The sequence below is a fragment of the Lepus europaeus genome, chromosome 11 (assembly GCF_033115175.1).
Source record: "Lepus europaeus isolate LE1 chromosome 11, mLepTim1.pri, whole genome shotgun sequence".
In the NCBI taxonomy this organism is placed as follows: Eukaryota; Metazoa; Chordata; class Mammalia; order Lagomorpha; family Leporidae; genus Lepus; species Lepus europaeus.
In genome coordinates this window covers 70,190,910-70,212,421 of record NC_084837.1, presented here as the reverse complement: position 1 = coordinate 70,212,421, position 21,512 = coordinate 70,190,910, and the positions used below count along the sequence as shown (strand labels likewise).

At 42.5% G+C, this 21,512-nt stretch overlaps 1 protein-coding gene across 1 annotated transcript in view; it reads left to right on the top strand.

The window, feature by feature from the left end:
- The window catches only part of FBN1 (fibrillin 1), a 259,408-nt gene that overhangs the window by 196,054 nt on the left and 41,842 nt on the right, over positions 1 to 21,512 (top strand). The window contains exons 35-44 of the mRNA XM_062205862.1: positions 386 to 508; positions 2,305 to 2,427; positions 3,095 to 3,259; positions 5,376 to 5,444; positions 5,538 to 5,663; positions 6,869 to 6,991; positions 7,636 to 7,794; positions 13,701 to 13,772; positions 16,751 to 16,876; positions 20,622 to 20,744. Of these exons, the coding sequence (XP_062061846.1) occupies positions 386 to 508; positions 2,305 to 2,427; positions 3,095 to 3,259; positions 5,376 to 5,444; positions 5,538 to 5,663; positions 6,869 to 6,991; positions 7,636 to 7,794; positions 13,701 to 13,772; positions 16,751 to 16,876; positions 20,622 to 20,744 (1,209 nt within the window). The remainder of the gene's footprint in view (positions 1 to 385; positions 509 to 2,304; positions 2,428 to 3,094; positions 3,260 to 5,375; positions 5,445 to 5,537; positions 5,664 to 6,868; positions 6,992 to 7,635; positions 7,795 to 13,700; positions 13,773 to 16,750; positions 16,877 to 20,621; positions 20,745 to 21,512) is intronic.

Here is a 21,512-nt window from a genome sequence, read left to right as displayed (position 1 = left end):
GGATAGGAAGTGGAGCAGCTGGGACTTGAACCGGTGCCCATATGGGAATGCCAACACTGCAGGTGGCAGCTTTACTCGCTACCCCACAGCGCCAGCCCCAGGCCACATTTCTACAAGTGATGTGGATCACGTGAAACCCCATTGATGAGATGCACATCCATACAAAGCTCAGACCAGTGCTTGGTATGGAAAAGGAACAGAAGACATGTGACCTCTCTTCTGTGAGACCACCCTATGCCTGACAAATCCTCTAGAATTCTATAGCAGAAGGGCCAAGGTTGATGTCAGATAGTCTTCATTTTCATAACTTCTGTTGCCTAATTATATTAGGAAGTTTCTTTACCAAAATAAATTTAACTTCTCCCCCTTTTCTTGCTCCCTCAAGATATTGATGAGTGCTCCCTCCCGAACATCTGTGTCTTTGGAACTTGCCACAACCTTCCAGGCCTGTTCCGCTGTGAGTGCGAGATTGGCTACGAACTGGACAGAAGTGGTGGGAACTGCACAGGTAAGGTATCCTTTCGCATGCACGTGGGCTCCCAGAATACCTGGTGTTGAGGCCTCATTGGGAGCATACAAGGGTTGTCACAGAGGAAAATAAAAGCTAGAGTGAGGCACTGGGAATCAGCATGCATTTACTTAGGCCTGAAACAGATTAATATGAAGATGCAGAGGAAGGAGTCAAACCATTTGAAGGACAGAGCTTGCAGCCTTCGAGAGGTGCGGCTGCAGAGGAATGTGGTGGGGGTGCTCCAGCTGTGTGACTTCCCAGCCAGGTCTGGGCACATTTGTAGAGTGTTTCCTTTGGAAGGCCAGGTCCTGGGATCACAGGTTTTCTCCTTGTACTTTGCCACTTCAGTATCCACCCCTTCTCATCTCTGCCCTGCCAGTGGTCACTAGAGTACTTGGCGCATAGACCTTTTTTTAAAAGATTTTTATTTATTTATTTGACAAGTAGAGTTACAGACAGTGAGAGAGACAGAGAGAAAGGTCTTCCTTCTGTTGGTTCACCCCCAAAGTGGCCGCTACGGCCAGCACTGCACTGATCCGAAGTGAGGAGCCAGGTGCTTCCTCCTTGTCTCCCACACGGGTGCAGGAGCCCAAGCACCTGGGCTACTGCCTTCCTGGGCCACAGCAGAGAGCTGGACTGGAAGAGGAGCAACAGGGACTAGAACCCAGCGCCCATATGGGATGCCAGCGCTGCAGGCAGAGGATTAGCCAAGTGAGCCATGGCGCCAGGCCCATAGACCTTTGCCCCCATTTGTAGTGCATGAATCATTTTCTGGTAATATAAGAAACTCCAAGGGATCATTAGAGAAAAAAAGTAGAAAAGCTATAGGTATCCTAGCACACTGTCACTCAGTTCTTTTCGGCACTAAGCAAAGACTTGGAAAACTTCCTTCTGAGTTCACCCAACTGCTCAAGGACACTGAGGAAACAAGTGCCATCTGCTCCCTACCCTCTCCTCCATGCCCCAAATCACCATCAGCATCCATCTATCTAACCTCATTTGTGTTGATCTGGCCCTGGTCCTGCCCCTGCAAATTCACATATGGTTTGAGCAAAAAAATCTTCTGCCATGGACCCCATGGCATGGGAGTGACCAATTCCAAGGGGGAAAAACCCAAAGAGAAAGTGTTGCCCCCATTCTCAGTCTCTCCTTTCTGAAGCCATTAATTGATTCTTAAGTTTTTTGAATGCTTATAATGGACAAAAAGATTGCACAGTGATAGAATTTGCAAAAAAAAAAAAGTCCTAAATATTTTTCTGTATACTATTTTGGAATAAAAACTGAAAGGAACATAATATTCAACCTAGCATCAGTGATGGGAGAGAGGCTCTTTACAGACCAGAAGAAGCTCATTACACCTCACACATGTGGTACAGAGGACACTGCAGAAGTCACCTGCTCCTGAGGCCCCCTGGGACATCTTTCTCTAATTTAACAACATAACAAGCCATGTGTTCTTAAAATCCGTGTCTGAATTTTTGTTTGAGCAAAGTCATGGCAGTGTCTCCCTTCCAGTTACCTTGACTGGAATATCTTCCCTGTCTCCAAAGTTACATTTTCTTCCAGTGTTAAATTTGAACAATAAATACGTTGAGGGAAAGACCCAACACTATGACTTCTTTCCTTTCTGAGGGGTTAGTTCAGAAGTGGAAGACTACATTTCTAGGTATAATTATAACTAGTAACAATAACAAATTCTTGTTTGGACCCTAGATTTAGTACTACCATTTTCTGGTGCTATCTACCCTACACTGGCTCAGGTGATAATTCTGTCCCTTGCTGTTTGGTTTTAGATGTTAATGAGTGTCTGGATCCAACCACATGTATCAGTGGGAACTGCGTTAACACTCCAGGCAGCTACACCTGTGACTGTCCACCTGATTTCGAGCTGAATCCAACTCGAGTTGGCTGTGTTGGTAAGATCCTAAGAACTTTTCCAAAAAGCACACTCTCTAATATTTTTTTAAAAAATGTATTTATTTATTTGAAAGTCAGAGTTACACAGAGAGAGAAGTAGAGGCAGAGAGAGAGAGAGGAGAGAGACTTCTTCAATCCTCTAGTTCACTCCCCATTTGGCCGCAACAGCCGGACCTGCGCCTATCTGAAACCAGGAGCCAGGAGCTTCCTCCAGGTCTCCCACATGGGTGCAGGGGCCCAAGGATTTGGATCATCTTCTACTGATTTCCCAGACCATAGCAGAGAGTTGGATCGGAAGTAGAGCAGCTGGAACTTGAACCAGCGTCCATATGGGATGCCGGGATGCCGGCACTGCAAGTGGCAACTTTATGCACTACTCCACAGCGCCAGCCCCTCTATTATTTTAAAACAGCATTTAAGTTTCCATTCTCAAATGTTATGAAAGTAGTAAAATAGAAATTGAACTATTTAAATATTTCCTAAATCTGATTTATATCTTCAGGTACTTTTTCTATAGGAAAATTTCCACTATATATTCTTAGGCACTTTTCCTTTTCTTAGTAAAAATAAATCAAGTTTTTAAAAGAGTTTCTGAAATTAGTTTGAAGTTTCTACCCCAAGCAGAAAATATCTGACTGACTTGTTCTATGTGCATATGGTAAATAGATACCCGCTCTGGAAATTGCTATTTGGATACCCGACCTCGAGGTGACAACGGCGATACAGCCTGCAGCAATGAAATTGGAGTTGGCGTTTCCAAGGCTTCCTGCTGTTGCTCGCTGGGTAAAGCCTGGGGTACTCCTTGTGAGCTGTGCCCTCCTGTGAACACATGTAAGTGGACATCCTCCTATTTATTGTGCTACCCATGGCCAGTTCTGCTTTCCAGATTCATAGAGGAGAAGCCTTGGGGAAGGGTGAGGTTCTCAGGAGGGGAGGGACAGCAGTGGTGCTGGGAGCTGCCACTGGTCTCTACTCGCAGATCCACCCCTTCAGCCATGATGATGGACTTGCACTCCATCTGGAGATCAGATATGTCTCTCTTTGGCTTGCAATGAAAGATCAGCTAGGGGCAGGTACCACCCCACTTACATAGCTGTGAAAAGCACATAGCATTACTTTAAAGAGTTTCCAGGCTGGGTTCCTTCTACTGTATTGCCTACCTTCAGGATCCATATTGATGAATCTCCCCTCTAGTCACCTGTTGACTCACTTTAGAAGCTCTTAGAGACTCAGGATATCCATGAGGAAAAAAAAAAAAAAACACAATAGCTATGAAATGGAAGATTATTCCATTTCATTATTAGGTAAGACTTGAAAGAAAGCTTTAGAATATGACTTTTTGAACATAAATGATATGTCTATTAAGAAAATAAAAAGTTTCCTGTTTTTCTAAGTGGGTCCTGTGTTATGATGCAGAGTCAGATGGAGCCCCTTTGGAAACCATCAGTGACTGCTGCTCACAGGGTGTTTTGGGGTAGACAATGAATCTTTCTTTGCCAAAGAGCCATTTATTTACTTCTGTTGGAGTTATCTATTGACTATCTAGAGTGTGTATTTTGGGTGTGTAAAATGAACTAGCCTAGATGCTGCCCTCCGGGAGTATACAGTCTAGATGGCAAAATATGATCTAAACATAGAGCCTAACAAAGAAAAGAAAGAAGAACCGACACAGTGCCATGGCTGGAAGAGCGCACCTGGTTCAAATTAGGACTTCACTTGCCGTCCATGTAACTTTGGGAAGGTTACTTGGTAGGCATAAAATTCCTCGTAGGATTAAATGAATCCACTTGGGTGAAGCATGAAGCACTTGGATGCGTGCTCAGCCGCCGGCACCTCCTCCTTTCTTTTCAGAGACAGAGGTCCGTTCTAGTTGGGAGATGGTGGTCACCTTCTGCCTTTCTGAATTGGGCCTTCAAGTAAGGGTATAATGTGAAAGAGAAAGCTCAAAGAGAGCAGACAGCTACACAAAGAGAAAAGAAAAATAAAAAGGGAGCAGTTAATGTCATTGATGTTGAAGGAGGCAACCAAAAATTTTAATTTAGCATGTCAGCTCTATAGGTTAATAATGATTAACAAAGCAATAGATGCCCACCCCATTCCAAACTGGGATCAGAGTTAGAGCTGGCATATATACCTACACACATGTGGATAGGGATTCATATTATTTCAGAGAGCCCGGGCAGGGATTATCACATTGGGAAAGATCATGATGAATATGCAAGAGCCAGTCTTACAGATACTTACCAGGACGATGTAGCAAGTTAGGGTCATTCTTATTCATGTGTTCCTCTGTATCTCAGTGCTGGTGTGTGGTACTGAAATAAATACTTTTGAGTGAAGTACTGGGAGGAAAGGATTAATGGAGGAGAATCAAAGGACATTGTAGAAAGTTGTTTTTGGAAACCTGGAGGCTCAGTATTGCCATCAGTGGAAACAGAGGGGCAAGAAAGGTCTCTAGTCATTAAGGAGAGATGTGGGATAGGAACCAAGAGAGAACAGCTTTTCCTGTGTCTCTGTTTGGAAATGATTTTGGAGACAAACTGATTTTCAAAGGAAGCTGTAATTTCCAGGATGTAAGGCTGAACAAGACATAAAAATGGAGACAGAGTGTGTTAGATAATAAAAGGGAAAGAAAATCTTTAAAAAGAAACAGTGACGGAGATAAAAAATAAAATAGTTCACAAGAATATAATGCCTAGAGCATAGCTGGAGTGCTCAGAGATGAGGAGAGTGGCCTTATAATTGTTGGCAACATAGTGAAAGCCTTTGAAAATGACAAATGTGCATAAAGGTATTAACTTGCTTTAGATGGCAGGAGAAATGGCTAAAGATCCCTAAAAATGAATACTTTCATTTGGATATGTCTGTGTTTTTTCTTGAGAATGCTACTACTAGAAATTCTAGATTCAGAACAACTCAGTTTGATTTTTCTGAATTGTTTCAATAGCTGAGTACAAAATTCTTTGTCCTGGAGGAGAAGGTTTTCGACCAAATCCTATCACCGTCATATTAGAAGGTAATTGTTTCCTTCATCTTTATGTCCACACATTTTGAATTTCCTTGGGTTTATTTACAGTGCTAACATATGCTTTTGTTTTCATTTTGATAGATATTGACGAGTGCCAGGAGCTTCCAGGGCTGTGTCAAGGAGGGAAGTGTATCAACACCTTTGGTAGTTTCCAGTGCCGCTGTCCAACGGGTTACTACCTGAATGAAGATACCCGAGTCTGTGATGGTAAATGGCCCTTGTATGCTAATAAATTCTTTTAAATATTGAGAACTGACCTGAAAAACAAACACAGTTACCAGCAAAACTCAGAATTTAGCAATATAGCATAATGTCTAAACAATAGCCTAATGAACATAGCCAGGTAAATATGTCATAGTGTGACAGCCTGCGGTAATGTTTTTGAAATGATATCATTTCCAGTAAGTCCTAAAGCTTCCTCTTTTCCTGAGAAAAGTGGAGTTTTATTATTCTGGACCATAGTCCCATGTATGCCACAAAATAATTTTTCATGCTCTTCAGAAAAGCCATTTGTATTAGTACTCTAATAAAAGTTCTATTTCAATAACTTCTATATGCAGGGAATTCTCAGCTCCTCTTCTTAGTCTTCACCACATATTATTTGTACTGATGCATCTAAGTGAGCTTTACTTACAGAGAAGCCCTTAACTTTTAATTATAAATGGTGGCCTCTGTTCATCCTATGTTCCCAGAAAGATGAAGAACATTGATCATTTTTAGATTTCAGAACACTTGGACCATGGACCAGTTTGGGAAAGGTGGTTTTTGCCTATACACAGGAGTCACATGGCTAGTTACTGAAGAGACTTCCTGGGTCTGCATGAGAAATTGTCCCCTGGCTCTCCAAAAGGCTTATTAGGTAACATAGACAATGATAACCTCATTGAAAATTAATTGAGCGTCACAGTACACATGAGCTCTAAGACTCATGGAGTTAACAAAGATGAGAGCCGACTTCTCTGAAAACACAGAGGAGTGTGGTGAAGGGTTTACTTCCCTGCTGCCTTCCCTGTGCAGATTCACAAAGTCAGTTGTTGGTGGTTTAGAGATGTGTTCTACCATAGACTTTATGAACATACCTAGTAGATACTTACCTTTCTGAAGGATATTTGAAAATTGTAAGTTATCCACATTTTCATCTCTGCATGATCTTGAGGATATTGTAGACTCATTTATTAGGAACTAGTATTAGAAAGTAAGAGTTCTTTTCCAACACAGTCTTTCCAAAAAAAAAAAAAATACACATTTGCATAATGAACACTGATGAACTGCACACCTATTTTTTTCTTATCTGGATTCCAAAGTACCCAAAGTGCATATTTTCTCCATTGTCAACATTTATACTGATGAGTACCAAGCTATTCCAGTGTGAAGGTTTCACGATCACATACCACTTTCTGTTTGCATTATAGATGTAAATGAATGTGAGACTCCTGGAATTTGTGGCCCAGGGACATGTTACAACACCGTTGGCAACTACACCTGTATATGTCCTCCAGACTACATGCAAGTTAATGGGGGAAATAATTGCATGGGTAAGTCGGGAGTTCTCAGTTGTGCATGTTTTGTAGTCATCCGCAAAGAGGAAGAGAGCTTACGATTCCAGCTTGTAAGCTTGGTGTGGTATTACTCATCAGACTGAGGGCTGCCATCTCTCTGCCGTATTAGTAAGAACCTCCTCCCTTCTAACCCGTGAGGTTGGCATTGCTTCACCACCTCATGTGGGTGGTTGGGAGTTTTCTTTAAAGTGTAATGCCAGAAAGTCCCAAACAACGGTTTAATAGTACTTCTTTTGTTTGACTTTTGGGTGTATCTTTATACAATTACATTTACAGCACTGACCTGCAGTATTAAAACATCGTGAGTGGGAAATGAGAAACTTACTGCCAAAAAGCAATGAAGAATCGTTACCAGGAGACTGGGCAGAGAACCACGTAATGTTTACTAATGCTTCAGCTACATAATGACTTAGTTCTGTGGCACACAACACCAATGAATACATTTATCAAAGTCTTTTCTGCTATAGCAGCCTGGGTAGCTATAAAGTTGTCTAAGGGGGCTTTTCCTGCCTTTATCACAGTCAGGTTACAATATAATTCAAAAGAAACTTGCTCTTTAGAAATCTGTTGTGATATTCCCCATGGCATCACCAATATTCTCCTCCCCTTCCTTCTTCTAGATATGAGAAGAAGTTTGTGCTATAGAAACTATTATGCTGATAACCAGACCTGTGATGGAGAATTGCTATTCAATATGACCAAGAAGATGTGCTGTTGTTCCTACAACATTGGCCGGGCCTGGAACAAGCCCTGTGAACAGTGTCCCATCCCAAGCACAGGTGAGTTTGAGTTTCATTGTGACCAAAAATATAGGTCAGGAAATTACTCAAGAATTTTTGGGGGAAGTCAATTTCAGCAAATGAAGAAAAGGATGTATTGGGGCATGCATTTGGTCTAGCAGTTAGGGCGTTGGTTAAAATGCCTACATCCCATATTGGAGTGCCTGGGTCTGAATCCTAGCTCTGCTCAGGATTCCAACTTCCTGCTAGTGCACACCCGGGGAGACATCAGGTGATGGCTCAAGTAGTTGGGTTCTTGCCACCCATGTGGGAGATCTGGATTGTGGGTATTTGGGGAGTGAATGGCGGATGGGAACGCTGTGTGTGTGTGTGTGTGTGTGTCCCTCAAATAATAAAAAAGGGTCATTGTTTTTTCTCAAAAGAAAAAATTGGCTCACCAAAGCAAATAGTTAAATTCATGGTTGATCCTGGGCCTTCCAGCTGAAAACTGAGTCACAAAATATGCTTTCTATTTTATATCCTAATTTATAACTAGACTCATAGACTCAGAATATCATAAAAATGTAAACAGTGTTGTCATTATTTTAGAGTTAGCTGTGTTTTAAAAGACTGGGAACATTAGGCAAACCAATATGACAAATAAGTGAGCCATAATTCCTATTGTTTTTACTTACTTAAAGCTAGTCTTGTTCCAAAGAGAAATAAAGGCAGTCTACTATTATGTAAATGTAAAATGAAAAATAAGGATAAGGCAGATGGCAAGTGAGTGAGAAAGAGAAAGGAACAAGGATTATCTATAAAAATCCAACCCGGAGAATTGCTATACACTTTCCAGAGATGAGCAATAACTTTGGCTCCGCGCTTTGTTAGCAGTTCATATGAAAAGAGAGACATGGCCGGCGCCGTGGCTCAACAGGCTAATCCTCCGCCTTGCGGCGCCGGCACACCGGGTTCTAGTCCCGGTCGGGGCACCGATCCTGTCCCGGTTGCCCCTCTTCCAGGCCAGCTCTCTGCTGTGGCCAGGGAGTGCAGTGGAGGATGGCCCAAGTGTTTGGGCTCTGCACCCCATGGGAGACCAGGAGAAGCACCTGGCTCCTGCCATCGGAACAGCGCGGTGCGCCGGCCGCAGCGCGCTACCGCGGCGGCCATTGGAGGGTGAACCAATGGCAAAAGGAAGACCTTTCTCTCTGTCTCTCTCTCACTGTCCACTCTGCCTGTCAATAAAATAAAAAATAAATAAATAAATAAATAAAAATATTGCTTAAAAAAAAGAAAAGAGAGACATGGTCAAATAGGTCAAATAGAAAATTCTCAAAGACCTAGAGCAAACTCAATGCCAAAGAAAAGTGCAACTTTTCTCGTTATTGAAACCAGAGAGAAATTTCTTCTTATATTCCTATAAAGGGAAAAAGAACTATATAATACAATTTATTTTTAAAGATTTGAAACACATAATTTGAGTAAATGAAGACTTGGGTTTACTGTTCTTAGGTCATATAGTGTATGATTCATGTTGTATATGAGAGTACTTCAAAAATTTTGTGGAAAGTGAAATTGAAAGATAAGTTTGGGGCTGGTATTGTGGTGAAGCAAGTGTGCTTCCGCCTGTGTCTCTGGCATCCCATATGGATGCACACTGAGTCCCATCTGCTCCACTTCTGTCCAGCTCCATTCTTAAGCACCTGGGAAAGCAGCATAGTATAGCCCATGTGCTTGGGCCACCACACCCATATGGGAGACCTGAAAGAATATCCTGGATCCTGGCTTCAGATGGGGCAACCCTGGCCATTGCAGCCATTTGAGAACTCAACCAGTGAATAGAAGATCTCTGTCTCTCTCCCCCTCTCTGTAACTCTGTAACTCTTTCAAGTAAATAAAAATCAATCTTAAAAAAAAGAAAGATAATTTTATTTTGGTTCAAAAGAAAAGTTTTAAATCTGTGCAAAAATGAGATCTTCAGAAAGTTCATGGAAAAAAATGTATAGAAAATGTATTGTGAAAAACTTACGGGTTTCAAACTCTTTTTGTACCAAAATAAACTTATCTTTTAATACCATTTGTCCACTTACTAATACTATGATTTAGGTTAAAGAAAATTATACAAAGAATTGATTAGGGTAGTCCATAGAGCCTAGCCAGTCTCCACAGATGTATATAAAATATTAAATTATTTTCGACACTACTTGACAAAACATGTCACTGAAGATTCTTTTTTAGTAGAAGTTATCATTCCATTTATTTTTTTACCCCAGAAATAATGTAACAAGCACCACTTAGAATTATGATTTACCTTTACTTTGCAAAACATTTCTAGGCTAGGATTGGCAAATTATAACCCATGGGTAAAATCGAGCCCATGACTGTCTTTGAATGTCCACAAGCTAAGAATAATTTTCACATTTTAAATGAGTGGAAGAAGTCAGAAGAATACCATTTCGTGACATATGAAATTTAAATGAACTTCAACTTTTAGTGCCTATAAATAAAATTTTGCTAGAACACAAACACATTAGTTTATTTACATATTTTCCATGGCTGCTTTCATGACAGAGCTGAATGGTTTTGACACAGCCTGCAGCCCACAAAGCCTAAACTATTTACTCTCCGGCCCTTTAAGTATGTTGCTGGGGCAGGCATTTGGCTTGGGGGTTAAGATGCTGGTTAAGATCCTGCCCATACACCACATCACAGTGCCTGGGTTCAATGTCCATCTCTAATTTCTGCTTTTAGCTTTCTACAAATGCAAACCCTGGAAGGCAGCAGTGATGGCTCAAGGAATTCCTGCCACCCATATGGGAGCCCTGGCTTGGGTTACTAGCTCTCACCTTTGGCCCTGGTCATTTCGTTTCTCCACCCCCCAACTCCAAACCCAAATAAGTAAAATTTAAGTTTAAAAAAGGGGGCGGGGCAGCCTTGTGTAGCTAGTAAAGCCACCACCTGCAACATCAGCATCCAATATGGGCGCAGGTTCATGTCCCAGCAGCTCCACTTCCAGTCTACCTTCCTGCTAATGTGCCTGGGAAAGTGGCAAAGGATGGCCCAAGTACTTGGGCTCCTGCTCCCATGTGGGAGACCTAGAAGAAGCTCCTGGCTTTGGATGGGCCTAGCTCCAGCCATTGCAGCTATTTGGAGAGTGAACCAATGGATAGAAGATCTCTCTCACTCTCTCTACCTCTCTCTCTCTCTCTCTCTCTCTCTCTCTCTCTGTAACTCTGCCTTTCAAATAAATAAACAAATCCTTTAAAAAAAAAAAAAAAAGGTTTGCTGGCCAGCACCACAGTTCACTTGGCAATTCCTCTGCCTGTCGCGCCAGCACCCCGGGTTCTAGTCCTGGTTGGGGCGCCGGTTCTGTCCCGGTTGCTCCTCTTCCAGTCCAGCTCTCTGTTGTGGCCCAGGAAGGCAGTAGAGGATGGCTCAAGTGCTTGGGAGACCAGGAGGAAGCACCTGGCTCCTGGCTTCGGATCAGCGCAGCGCCGGCCGTGGTGGCCATTTTGGGGGGTGAACCAATGGAAGGAAGATCTTTCTCTCTGTCTCTGTCTCTCTCTCTCTCACTATCTGACTCTTCCTGTCAAAAAAAAAAAAAAAAGTTTGCTAACCATTTATTTGAATAATGTTATTCAAAATTTTAAAAAAAACTTGTCTATGTATTTTCATTTTATTGAAAGGCAGATAGACAAAGAGAGACAGAGAGAGATTTTCCATCCACTTGTTTGATCCCCAAATGCCTACAAAAGCCAGGGTTGGGCCAGGATGAAGCCAGGCATGCAGAATTCCATCTGGGTCTCCCACATGGATGGCAGAGACCCAAGAACTAGAGCTATCACCTGCTCCCATCCAGGGTATATACATTGGCAGGAAGCTAGATCAGAATCAGAGTAGGGGGAACTTGAACCAGGCACTTCATTATGGGATATGGCTGTCCCAAGAGGCAGCTTAACCAAGTGTACCAAATGCCTACCCTGGTATTCAAAACTTTTGATCGTGCATACATATCAGTGAGAAATCTTAGAATGTGTGTTTAAAATCTTGGCATATGTGTAAAAGTATATACATATGTATGTGTGTGTGTGTTTTAAATTATATACAGAATTGCAATTATTATTTTTGTGAACTGTTCTAATATAAAATATACACAACATTAATTTTTAATAGACTGAGTTTTCTAAAGATAGATGGACGTCCCGGTACTTTCTTTTTTATCTTAATGGATCGCTGCACATTCCCCAGGAGACCTCTGATACAGACTAACATTCACTTTCAGAAATGAGTGTCTGAGTTTGAAGAATCTATTATGATTAATATAAAATGCAGTATTTCTTCTTCATGTTGAAGAACTGTAGTGTGGTAGCCAAGTCCAGTCTTGGCTTTTCATTAGCTGTGAAATCTGCACATATTTTAGGAGTTCCTGCAGTTTCTCTGGATGACCAATGTCAGCTGGCGTGACACTTGTTGGAAGTGGGCACTCAGAGATTAAGGAAGAAAAGCTGAAGAAGAGCATGCTCCATTTTGATGAAAATCTTTCCAGAAACCATTTACTAAATTTCTCTGAGCAAAACCAATAAGGCAGTGGACTCAAGATAGGCTTAGAATGATGCCACATCAGTTACAGTCATCATCTGCATTTATAGAATCTCAGAGTAAGAAGGGACTACAGATGGTATTTAGTTCATCCACTATTTTATTTTATTTTATTTGTTTGACAGGCAGAGTTAGACAGTGAGAGAGAGAGAGAGAGAGACAGAGAGACAGAGAGAAAGGTCTTCCTTCCGTTGGTTCACCCCTCAAATGGCTGCTATGGCTGGTGCGCTACACCGATCTGAAGCCAGGAGCCAGGTGCTTCCTCCTGGTCTCCCACACGGGTGCAGGGCCCAAGCACTTGGGCCATCCTCCACTGCATTCCTAGGCCACAGCAGAGAACTGGACTGGAAGAGGAGCAACTGGGACAGAACTGGCGCCCCAACTGGGACTAGAACTCGGAGTGCCAGCGCCGCAGGCAGAGATTAGCCTATTTAGCTGTGGTGCCAGCCTATTTTATTTTATTCTTTAAAAGATTTTATCTATTTATTTAAGAGGCAGAGATTCAGAGAAAGGGAGAGACAAAGAGAAAAGTCTTCCATCTGCTGGTTCACTCCCCAGATGGCCACAACAGCCAGGGCTAGGCCAAGCCAAAGCCAGGAGCTTCTTTGGGGTTTCCCACACGGGTACAGAGGCCCAAGCACTTGGGCCATCTTCCAGTGGTTTCCCAGGCAATAAGCAGAGAACTGGATTGGAAGAGGAGCAGTACTGCAGGGGGAGGCTTAGCCAATTGCCACCTAGTTCAACCATTATTATCAAGTTGGATAAATTCAGTTGAGGGAAAGGTGGGTGTGTGTGTGGGAGAGAGAGAGAGAGAGAGAGAGAGAGAGAAATAAAGAGAAAGAGAGAGAGAAACCGTATCAAATGAAATACAACTCCTGAAATTGAAGTAATGATGATGGTTAGTTGGTTGGCCATAGTCATTAATAGATCTAATGTCAAGAGCTTGGCTAGATTTGCTATGGTCTCCCTGCTCTACTGAGAAAATGGCTTTTGTAAGCATTCCTTAAACTCTTCTCTCTCTCAGCACAGAGTGGAGAAAGGCATTCCTGCCAGTCCTTATGTCCAGAACTGAACATCGTCTGTATTGAAACCCAAACTCCTACCCACAAGCCCATAAAAATGAGTGGCAAGAGACGTGGAGACCTCTGCTTCTCCCTCATTATCCCGTCAACATCAGATAATTTTCCCTTCAGTGTTTGTCTTATGGACAAGGTTACATCTACAGGAATTTTCAGATTTACTTTGTGTTTTAAATTCTTCAAGATACAAATACCTTTCAAGAATGTTTGGAAAGCGGTTTCTTTCGGTCAATGATTATCCTTTACTGACCCCCTTTGCCTCCTCCCACCTTTGTTTAATCATTGCAGATGAATTTGCTACCCTCTGCGGAAGTCAAAGGCCGGGCTTTGTCATTGACATTTACACTGGCTTACCCGTTGGTGAGTTCTGAGCGGCAAACCTACGAGCTTTGTTGGAACTTTCTGCTTTTGCCTTTGTGTTAGGAAAGAGAGTACGCGCCATTATTTTCTCAGCTTGCTATTTTTTTCTTAGAAGGAAAAGTTGTTAAACAATGCCTTTAGCTCTGTTGAAACAATGATTTCTTGGTTTGAAAGAAACTTTGCAAACACCCTACGTGGCTCCACCTCATTGGCAGCAGCAGTTGTTGCTTATGATGAAGGGGGCTGGAAAGCTTTCCACAAAATTACAATCAAGTTTAGTTAAAGCAACCCTAGGCATCAACAAAGAGAAAGATTCTGGGAGGAAGGCCAGTGGACGTTTCATTCGTCTGTAATTCCCAATCCTTCTGACTAAGACAAGTTCAGTATGACTTTTCATACCAAACCTTCTGTGTAGGTTGTGCACATAAAACCCTTCTTGTGGATCAATTTTTATCTCACATGGACTCTACTCAGGTCATCTGCTTGACAAATTTCAGATGCGAAAGAAAAGTCTTTTCCACCTGAGGCTCTGTCTGGTAGTGAGAAGAGAGACCATGACCGCAGTGGAGATACTTGTGTGAGCTTCAGAAGTATGGCACAGTGTTCAGCCAATGCAGGCCATGCCCTTGCGGTTTCAAACCAAATAATATAAAAGTGGATGGAAAGCTATTGCATTCGCAGTTTTTCTCTCATGTGATTTATTTGCATCCTTAGATGCCCTCTTATGTCTGAGCAGTTGTGTCTGGTAGCAAACACCACCATTGCTATGTTCCACCTTATTCCTGAGAAGTGAACTGAAATCCACATCAGTCTTTCCAGTGACCTTGTTTAAGAAAACAAGGGTCTGGTCCAGCAATCAGCCTGGCTCCCTCAGTGCCAAATCCATATGGCTCCACAGTCTAGTCAATGTCCAAAGAAACTTCATGGTTTGGAAGGAAAAGCTGCTAAATGACATTGGCATGAAACACCTGGCCCCAGCTGCTTTGTTTTTCCCCTTCCCAAAAACAGATCTTTTCATCTCCTGGGGATCTGTGATCAGAAGATAAGTAGTCTCTAATAATGATGGTTCTCCATGACTGGAGCAGGCGTGTGCCCAGCAAGGCCTGCCTCGCAAGGTTGGCAGTAAGCAAAGACTTGAAAATGGTATTAGCATAGTCCACTAATTGAGCTCAAAAGGCCTCAAACATCATCGAATCCAAATGCCTTGCCTCACATTTGAGGAGACAGAGGCCCACACAGGGAAAGGGACTCACCCAAGGCCACCTAGCTAATTGATAACAGAACTGGGACCGGAACCCACTCCTGACCAACCTTCTTTGCCTCTAGCCCTTGGAAACTGGAAAGTTGATATTCAGCAATATACTTATTGTTAGCAAATCCCACCATGACAAAATATTTAGATAACTGAGAAACTTTGTTTTGTTTAAGATTTATGCTCTCCTTCTAAAAGGTCTGAAGATTGTTGGCATATAGAGTTCATTCATAGGGGGTTAAAATGATAGCATGTTTATTAATCTTGTCTTAAAATATAAACTTTTCAAAGTTGAAACTCAAAGAAAATCCAGAGGGAATAAGAAAACTAAGTTTTATTTATCCATATATATATGGATATATATGGGTGTATATAATATATGTATATATATATATATATATATATATAGTTTGCTATTTTATGCCTGCCTATGGCTAGAGACCTGATTCGGCCTATTATTATTAAACTTGGTAATAATGCATTACTTACATTTAAAACAAGTGGATGTGACTATAATATTTCATATTTTAACCCACACTCAAAAAAAAAAAAAAAAAACCCACACTCTTCTGAAATTGCAGCAGTGTTTGTAGGCTTCCCTTGAATCTGTGAACATCCTCTTACAGCTTCTGAGAACAAAGTAACTCCCAGAGGCTGTAATAGATAAACAAAGTAGCTCAACGACAGCAGCAGAGACCTGGTGAACTGGAAAGACTTGTGACTGTCAGGAGGTTAGGAAAGGACCCCTCCAGAATAACAATTCTGTGACGATTGTGTGATGCAAATAAATAAAAGGAAGGCGGGGTTTCCTATTGGCAGACTCCTGGTGTCTAATCCTGACCCTGCTTCTTCTGGGCTGCGTGGTCTTTGGCAGGTTACACCCTTGGTCCCCACTGCATCCTCTGCATAGTGAGGATAATCATGTCACCCTGAGACCGTGTCCTGGGGTGGCTGTGATGACTCAGTGAGTAAAGGCAGGCTGGATGCTTGAGGAAAGCACCAGGCATGCAGCAAGATACTGTTAACACTATTACTATTACTATTGCTATTATTATTATTACTACTAATACTGTTGTCCTAGAGAAATTTAAGTGGCCTGGAGTTCAGAGCATGTAAGACAGTGATGAATCCAAGCCTGGCTGATGAGGGGGTGATGCATGCCCACTAATCCCCCTCCGTAGCTGGCTGGCTCTACTTACAATGACCCACTTCCACACAATTTGAATTGAGTACTTGGAGTTTGTCACGTAGAATGCTAAGGACTAGTAGCACTAGTGCAGCAGCCAGGCCCAGCCCCAGGCTCGTCAGGAAGTACACAGTCTACCACACCAGTCCCTGTCCAGTGCTGGCACCATCCTGGCTTCCATTCCCACACCTCACTCACCTCCTCTCTAAAGCCAGATAAAGGAGGAGGGGAGCACAAGTGGAATCTTTACTCTTGGCAATCACTGATTCTCCTCATTTGGGACGCCCACAGCACCCAGTGAGTACAAAGAAGGCTCCTACCTGCACAAAGGGGATGTTCTGAAACAAGCCCAAAAGATAGGTACCAAATCCACATAGACACACGAGTGTCTGGAAAGTGATTTAGGTGGTTCAGCTTGCTATTCATAGGTGCCCTCTACTCCCTTCACTGCCTCCCCCACACACATACATTCAATCCTGTCGCATGTGGGCAGAGATCATGTGCTGTAGTGTCACTCATGGGTGGCTGCTCTGTTTCTAGATATTGATGAATGCCGGGAGATTCCTGGGGTTTGTGAAAACGGAGTATGTATCAACATGGTTGGCAGCTTCAGATGTGAATGTCCAGTGGGATTCTTCTATAATGACAAGTTGTTGGTTTGTGAAGGTAAGTGGTTCTGTGACTCTGTCATGTCCACAAAGGAGCCACCTGATGAGACACTTTAACCACACACAGAAAACTTCACAGCACTGACATTTCAGAAATGCATCAAGCTATAGAAATGGTGAAGGGCATGGTATGAAACAACATGAAATTCCATGCCAAAAGAATTCATTAATTCCCCATGGAAAAACCAGGACGTGCGTCCTGCAGCCCTCTTTGCCCAGCACACAATGTATCAGATTTCCCGGCTGATATGGAAAAGCTTTCAATTCTCGGGTGTGTCACATGGATTGTTTTGGATTTTTTTTTTTTTGTTTTTTTGTTTTTTTGTTTTTTTTGGATATGCAGAGTTAGTGAGAGACAGAGAGAAAGGTCTTCCTTCCGTTGGTTCACCCCCAGTATGGCCGCTACGGCCAGCGCACTGCCCTGATCCAAAGCTAGGATCCAGGTGCTTCTCCTGGTCTCCCATGGGGTGCAGGGCCCAAGCACTTGGGCCATCCTCCACTGCACTCCAGGGCCATAGCAGAGAGCTGGACTGCAAGAGGAGCAACCGGGACAGAATCCGGCACCCCAACCAGGACTAGAACCTGGGGTGCCGGCGCCGCAGGCGGAGGATTAGCCTAGTGAGCCGCTTTTGTTCACACTGCCTGAAAATGAGCGCGTGGACAGTCAACACTAGCTGAATCTCAAAATCAGTGTTCTTTTCCAAACAGAGACTTTGCTACTCCCAAGTGAAAACAAGGTTAATGCAAATATTCCAAACACATGAAAAAATTCCAAATGGCTAGAACAGCAAATTTGATTTTATAGGAAGAATGTTGGCATGCATGGAAATGATATTTCTTTTTCATTTTTAAATTACCTCCTGTTGCAATGTACGTGCACACACACACACACAGTGATTCTGAGCATTCCTTATAGTACTTCATATTTTTTACCCTACATCTGGGGAAGATAGTCTTCTTTTACATTTTTGTAAAAGGGACATTACTGGTTATGAAATATACAATGTTCCCTAGGACAGCTGGAATAATTTTTATTTAGTACTTATACTTAGGGCCTCTAGTAGAGTTTTGTTCATATCAGTAACATAGAGTAAACTCTAGTAGAGTTTGTTCATATCAGAAAAAAAATTCGAGCATCTATTTTAATGCTTTTAATTTTTAATACTGAAAATTCCCCTTTTTAAAATGGGGGACAACATATACACCACAAGTAAAGTTACAGCCCTGATTGCCTACTTGTTATGTTCTCCTCTCCTGGCTTTCAGTTGCTATTTCCAAGTCGGCACCGGTCCCTTCCCCTGCCTGCTGTGTGGGTTAGTGGGAATGGAGTGGGAGCCATTCGGAACCTCCCCAAGATGGTAGTCAATTTAGGCCTTGGCCTCAGTTCCCAGGCTCTGGGAAATCATCAAGAATCAGGTGCCTGGGATAGAGGCATGGATGTGGGAAAGGAGAGGAGGACCCATGGTAGCATGCTAAAGGTGGCTGTCTTTCTCATAGCCGTGCTCTTCTTCCTCCCACACATGCCTCGGGATGCCTGACACCGTCTCGTGGCATTTCCCCTTCTCTTTCATCCAGAGGTCCTGGGCTGGCTCCCATGACCACACACCACCCATGACCACCAAGCCAACCTGTATTCTGCTGTATCTAAGAGACTGAAGAAGCTCAGATGTACCAATGCCAGGCACGTGGCTGGCAAGGTAGCATTCAGTGGCTATGGAGATGACTAAGGGCTGCTCTTTCTGGTTTCACAGAATATCCTTCCTGAAACAGCATCTCATCCAGGTGCAGCTGCCTCCTAGCACTCTCTTAGTTCTTAGAATCAGAAAATGAAGGCTGACTTAATACTGATTTAATTCATGCCTGAACAAGGCTGAAACTGGAATGGATTCCAAAAGTGACTAATGGAACTTGCTTCTGTTCTCCCCAAGTATGCACATGATCAGAAGTTAGGCTACTGCATCATGGAAATGCTTGTCTGGGACACTTTGGCTTCCCTAATGGCACAAACAGTATTTCAATATACCCTTGCTTAAGAACAGTCAGACCTGGTGAGTGAGATGGTGCTGGTCTCATGGCAACCAAAGCAGGCACACTTCTACTCTTGTGTCTCTTGCAGACAGGCATGGTCTACCCATCTGGTCAGAAACTCACACCGAGGATGATCCTAAGGTTTTCCTGTCACAGTGACATGTGCCTAAAAGGCATCTGTTGGTGCATTTTGCCACTTCCTTTTGGGAACTTATTTAGCAGAGCTAACCTCTGTGTGCAGACTTAGAACTGGCACGGAGAAAATACTGTCACCTATGTCATAGACTATTCATGAGAAGATAATGTGTCTTCTTCCCTGTAGGGTAGCCTGGACTGTGCAGTCATTTCTGTGATGCCATGAACTTGAACTAGATTATGAGCCAAAGCCATGGCACACACAATATCCATTTTATTCTTTTCTTTGATAATGAGTGTTAGGTTGTTTTTAGTAGTTTTATGCACAACTTTCCATGTTAGTTTTCCTAGATTTGACTGCCTTATGTTTATAATTTGAGCAGGCGTTTCTACAGCCCTGCAGGTCAAGTTCTCTCTACAGACAGGAGCATCCACACCGCCTGGACGCCTGATAGAAATGCAGAGTCTCAGGCCATTTCACGAAAGACATGCTGAGTCCAAATCTGCCTTTTACCAAGATTCCGAGGGATTCCTATGAGCAGTAGGGTTACGGTGCTCTGAGCTGCAGACCTCACAGTTTTCCAGACAAAAGCAGCCTTGTTGAGTCGTAAAATGCTGGGGCTTTGAGTCCACACACGACTTCCTACAGTATTAGTCTGTATCCATAGCATGTGCTGGTCCTAGCAGTCAGGTTGCGTAAGATTTTTTCAAAATATGATCATCATGTGAGAGCCCATATGTGTTCATATTCAAGTACTTGTACCCATGGATAATTTTCACTGAAGTGAAAAATTGTAAATAATGGATTTTTAGTCTTCCATTCCCTTTTTTTTTTTTTAAATCTTATTTTCTAGCAGTTTTGGGTTCACAGAAAAATTGAGAGAAAGGTACAGTTATTTCCCATATACCTCCTGTCCTACAAATCCATAGGTTCTCCTATTGCCAACCTCCCCCACCAGAATAGTACAGTTGTTACCACTGATGAGCCCACACAGACACATCATCTCCACTTGGTCTCCTAGTTGAATACAGGGATCACCCTTGGACTTGTACATTCTGTGGAGTTGGACAAATATATGATGACAACTATCCACTATTGTAGCATTATCCAGAGCAGTTTCACTCCCCTACAAGTCCTCTGTGTGTTACTTATTCATCCCTCCCCACCTTCAACTCCTCTCAAAACTGTTTTTTTTTTTTTCTATTTTTGTAGTTTTGCCTCTTTCAGAATGTCATGCATTTAGGATCATACAGTACATAACCTTTTCAGATTGGCTTCTTTGCTTAATATGTGTTTAAGTTTCCTCTATGCCTTTTCATGACTTGATAGCACATTTCTTTTTAGCTTTAGAGGTTTCATGGTTTATTTATCCATTTACCAACTAAAGGATATCCTGGGTGCTTCCAAGTTGTGGCAATTATGAATATAGCTGGGGTAAATATCTCTGTTGTCTTTTCAATAGATCCAATCAAAGTAAAAACATATAAATCTGTTTTTGCATGAGAGGCTTTGTCAACTCAATACCAGATTCTGTTCCGGACTCTGTTCTCCTCCTAACTAGATTCTTCCCTGCTTGTAGATATCGATGAGTGCCAGAACGGCCCAGTTTGCCAGCGTAACGCAGAGTGCATCAACACTGCAGGCAGCTACCGCTGTGACTGTAAGCCTGGCTACCGCTTCACCTCCACGGGACAGTGCAACGGTATGTAGTGCCCCACTGGTTGAGCACTCATGTCCACCCAGGGGTTCATCTCCGCCAAGCTTCAGATACCTGGATTTCTTTTGAAGAACACATGAGTTAGGATTCAGATTGATGAACTCAGTGACGCTGGAAAAAAGAAAACTGTTAAAATGTCTAAACACTTAGCTTTTTCCCCTTTTATAATTGAGATATTGGCAAAGGCTTCAAGGAGTCATTTATAGAAATAGATTTCATATTTACCTATTTGCTGCTTCATCTGCAAATGCCTACAGATATACGCACATGCATAAGTATATGTACAGACCCACATTACCTTATCCGGTGTTCAGGACCAAATAACTTTTTTTTCTTTTGTCTTCCATGTAGTTCCCCTTAGGCAATGATATTTCTTGGTCACACATCCCAAATCTAGACAGTGAACCTGTTCTGAGCTGGGCCACATTTACCTGCATACGCTGGACAAACAAAACCAATAGCATCACTTTTCTCCCCAAACACCTGATAAATAAAGATCACTCATTGAAGGTAGCAGACATTAGCAACCTCTGATGAGCAACCTCTAACCTCGGTGAGAAACTGACTCCCATAGAAGTTATATTTTGTTGTTGTTGCTCACTTTTGTCAGGAACGTAGTAGAAACAAGAAGATTGGATGAATTCTCAACCCAAATTAATGGTAAGGTTATTCAGTTTCTGATGAGACCTTATACCCAGTGTTATGAAAATTAAAACACTGTTATCTCTTCTTAGAAGCAAAATAATCCCTCAG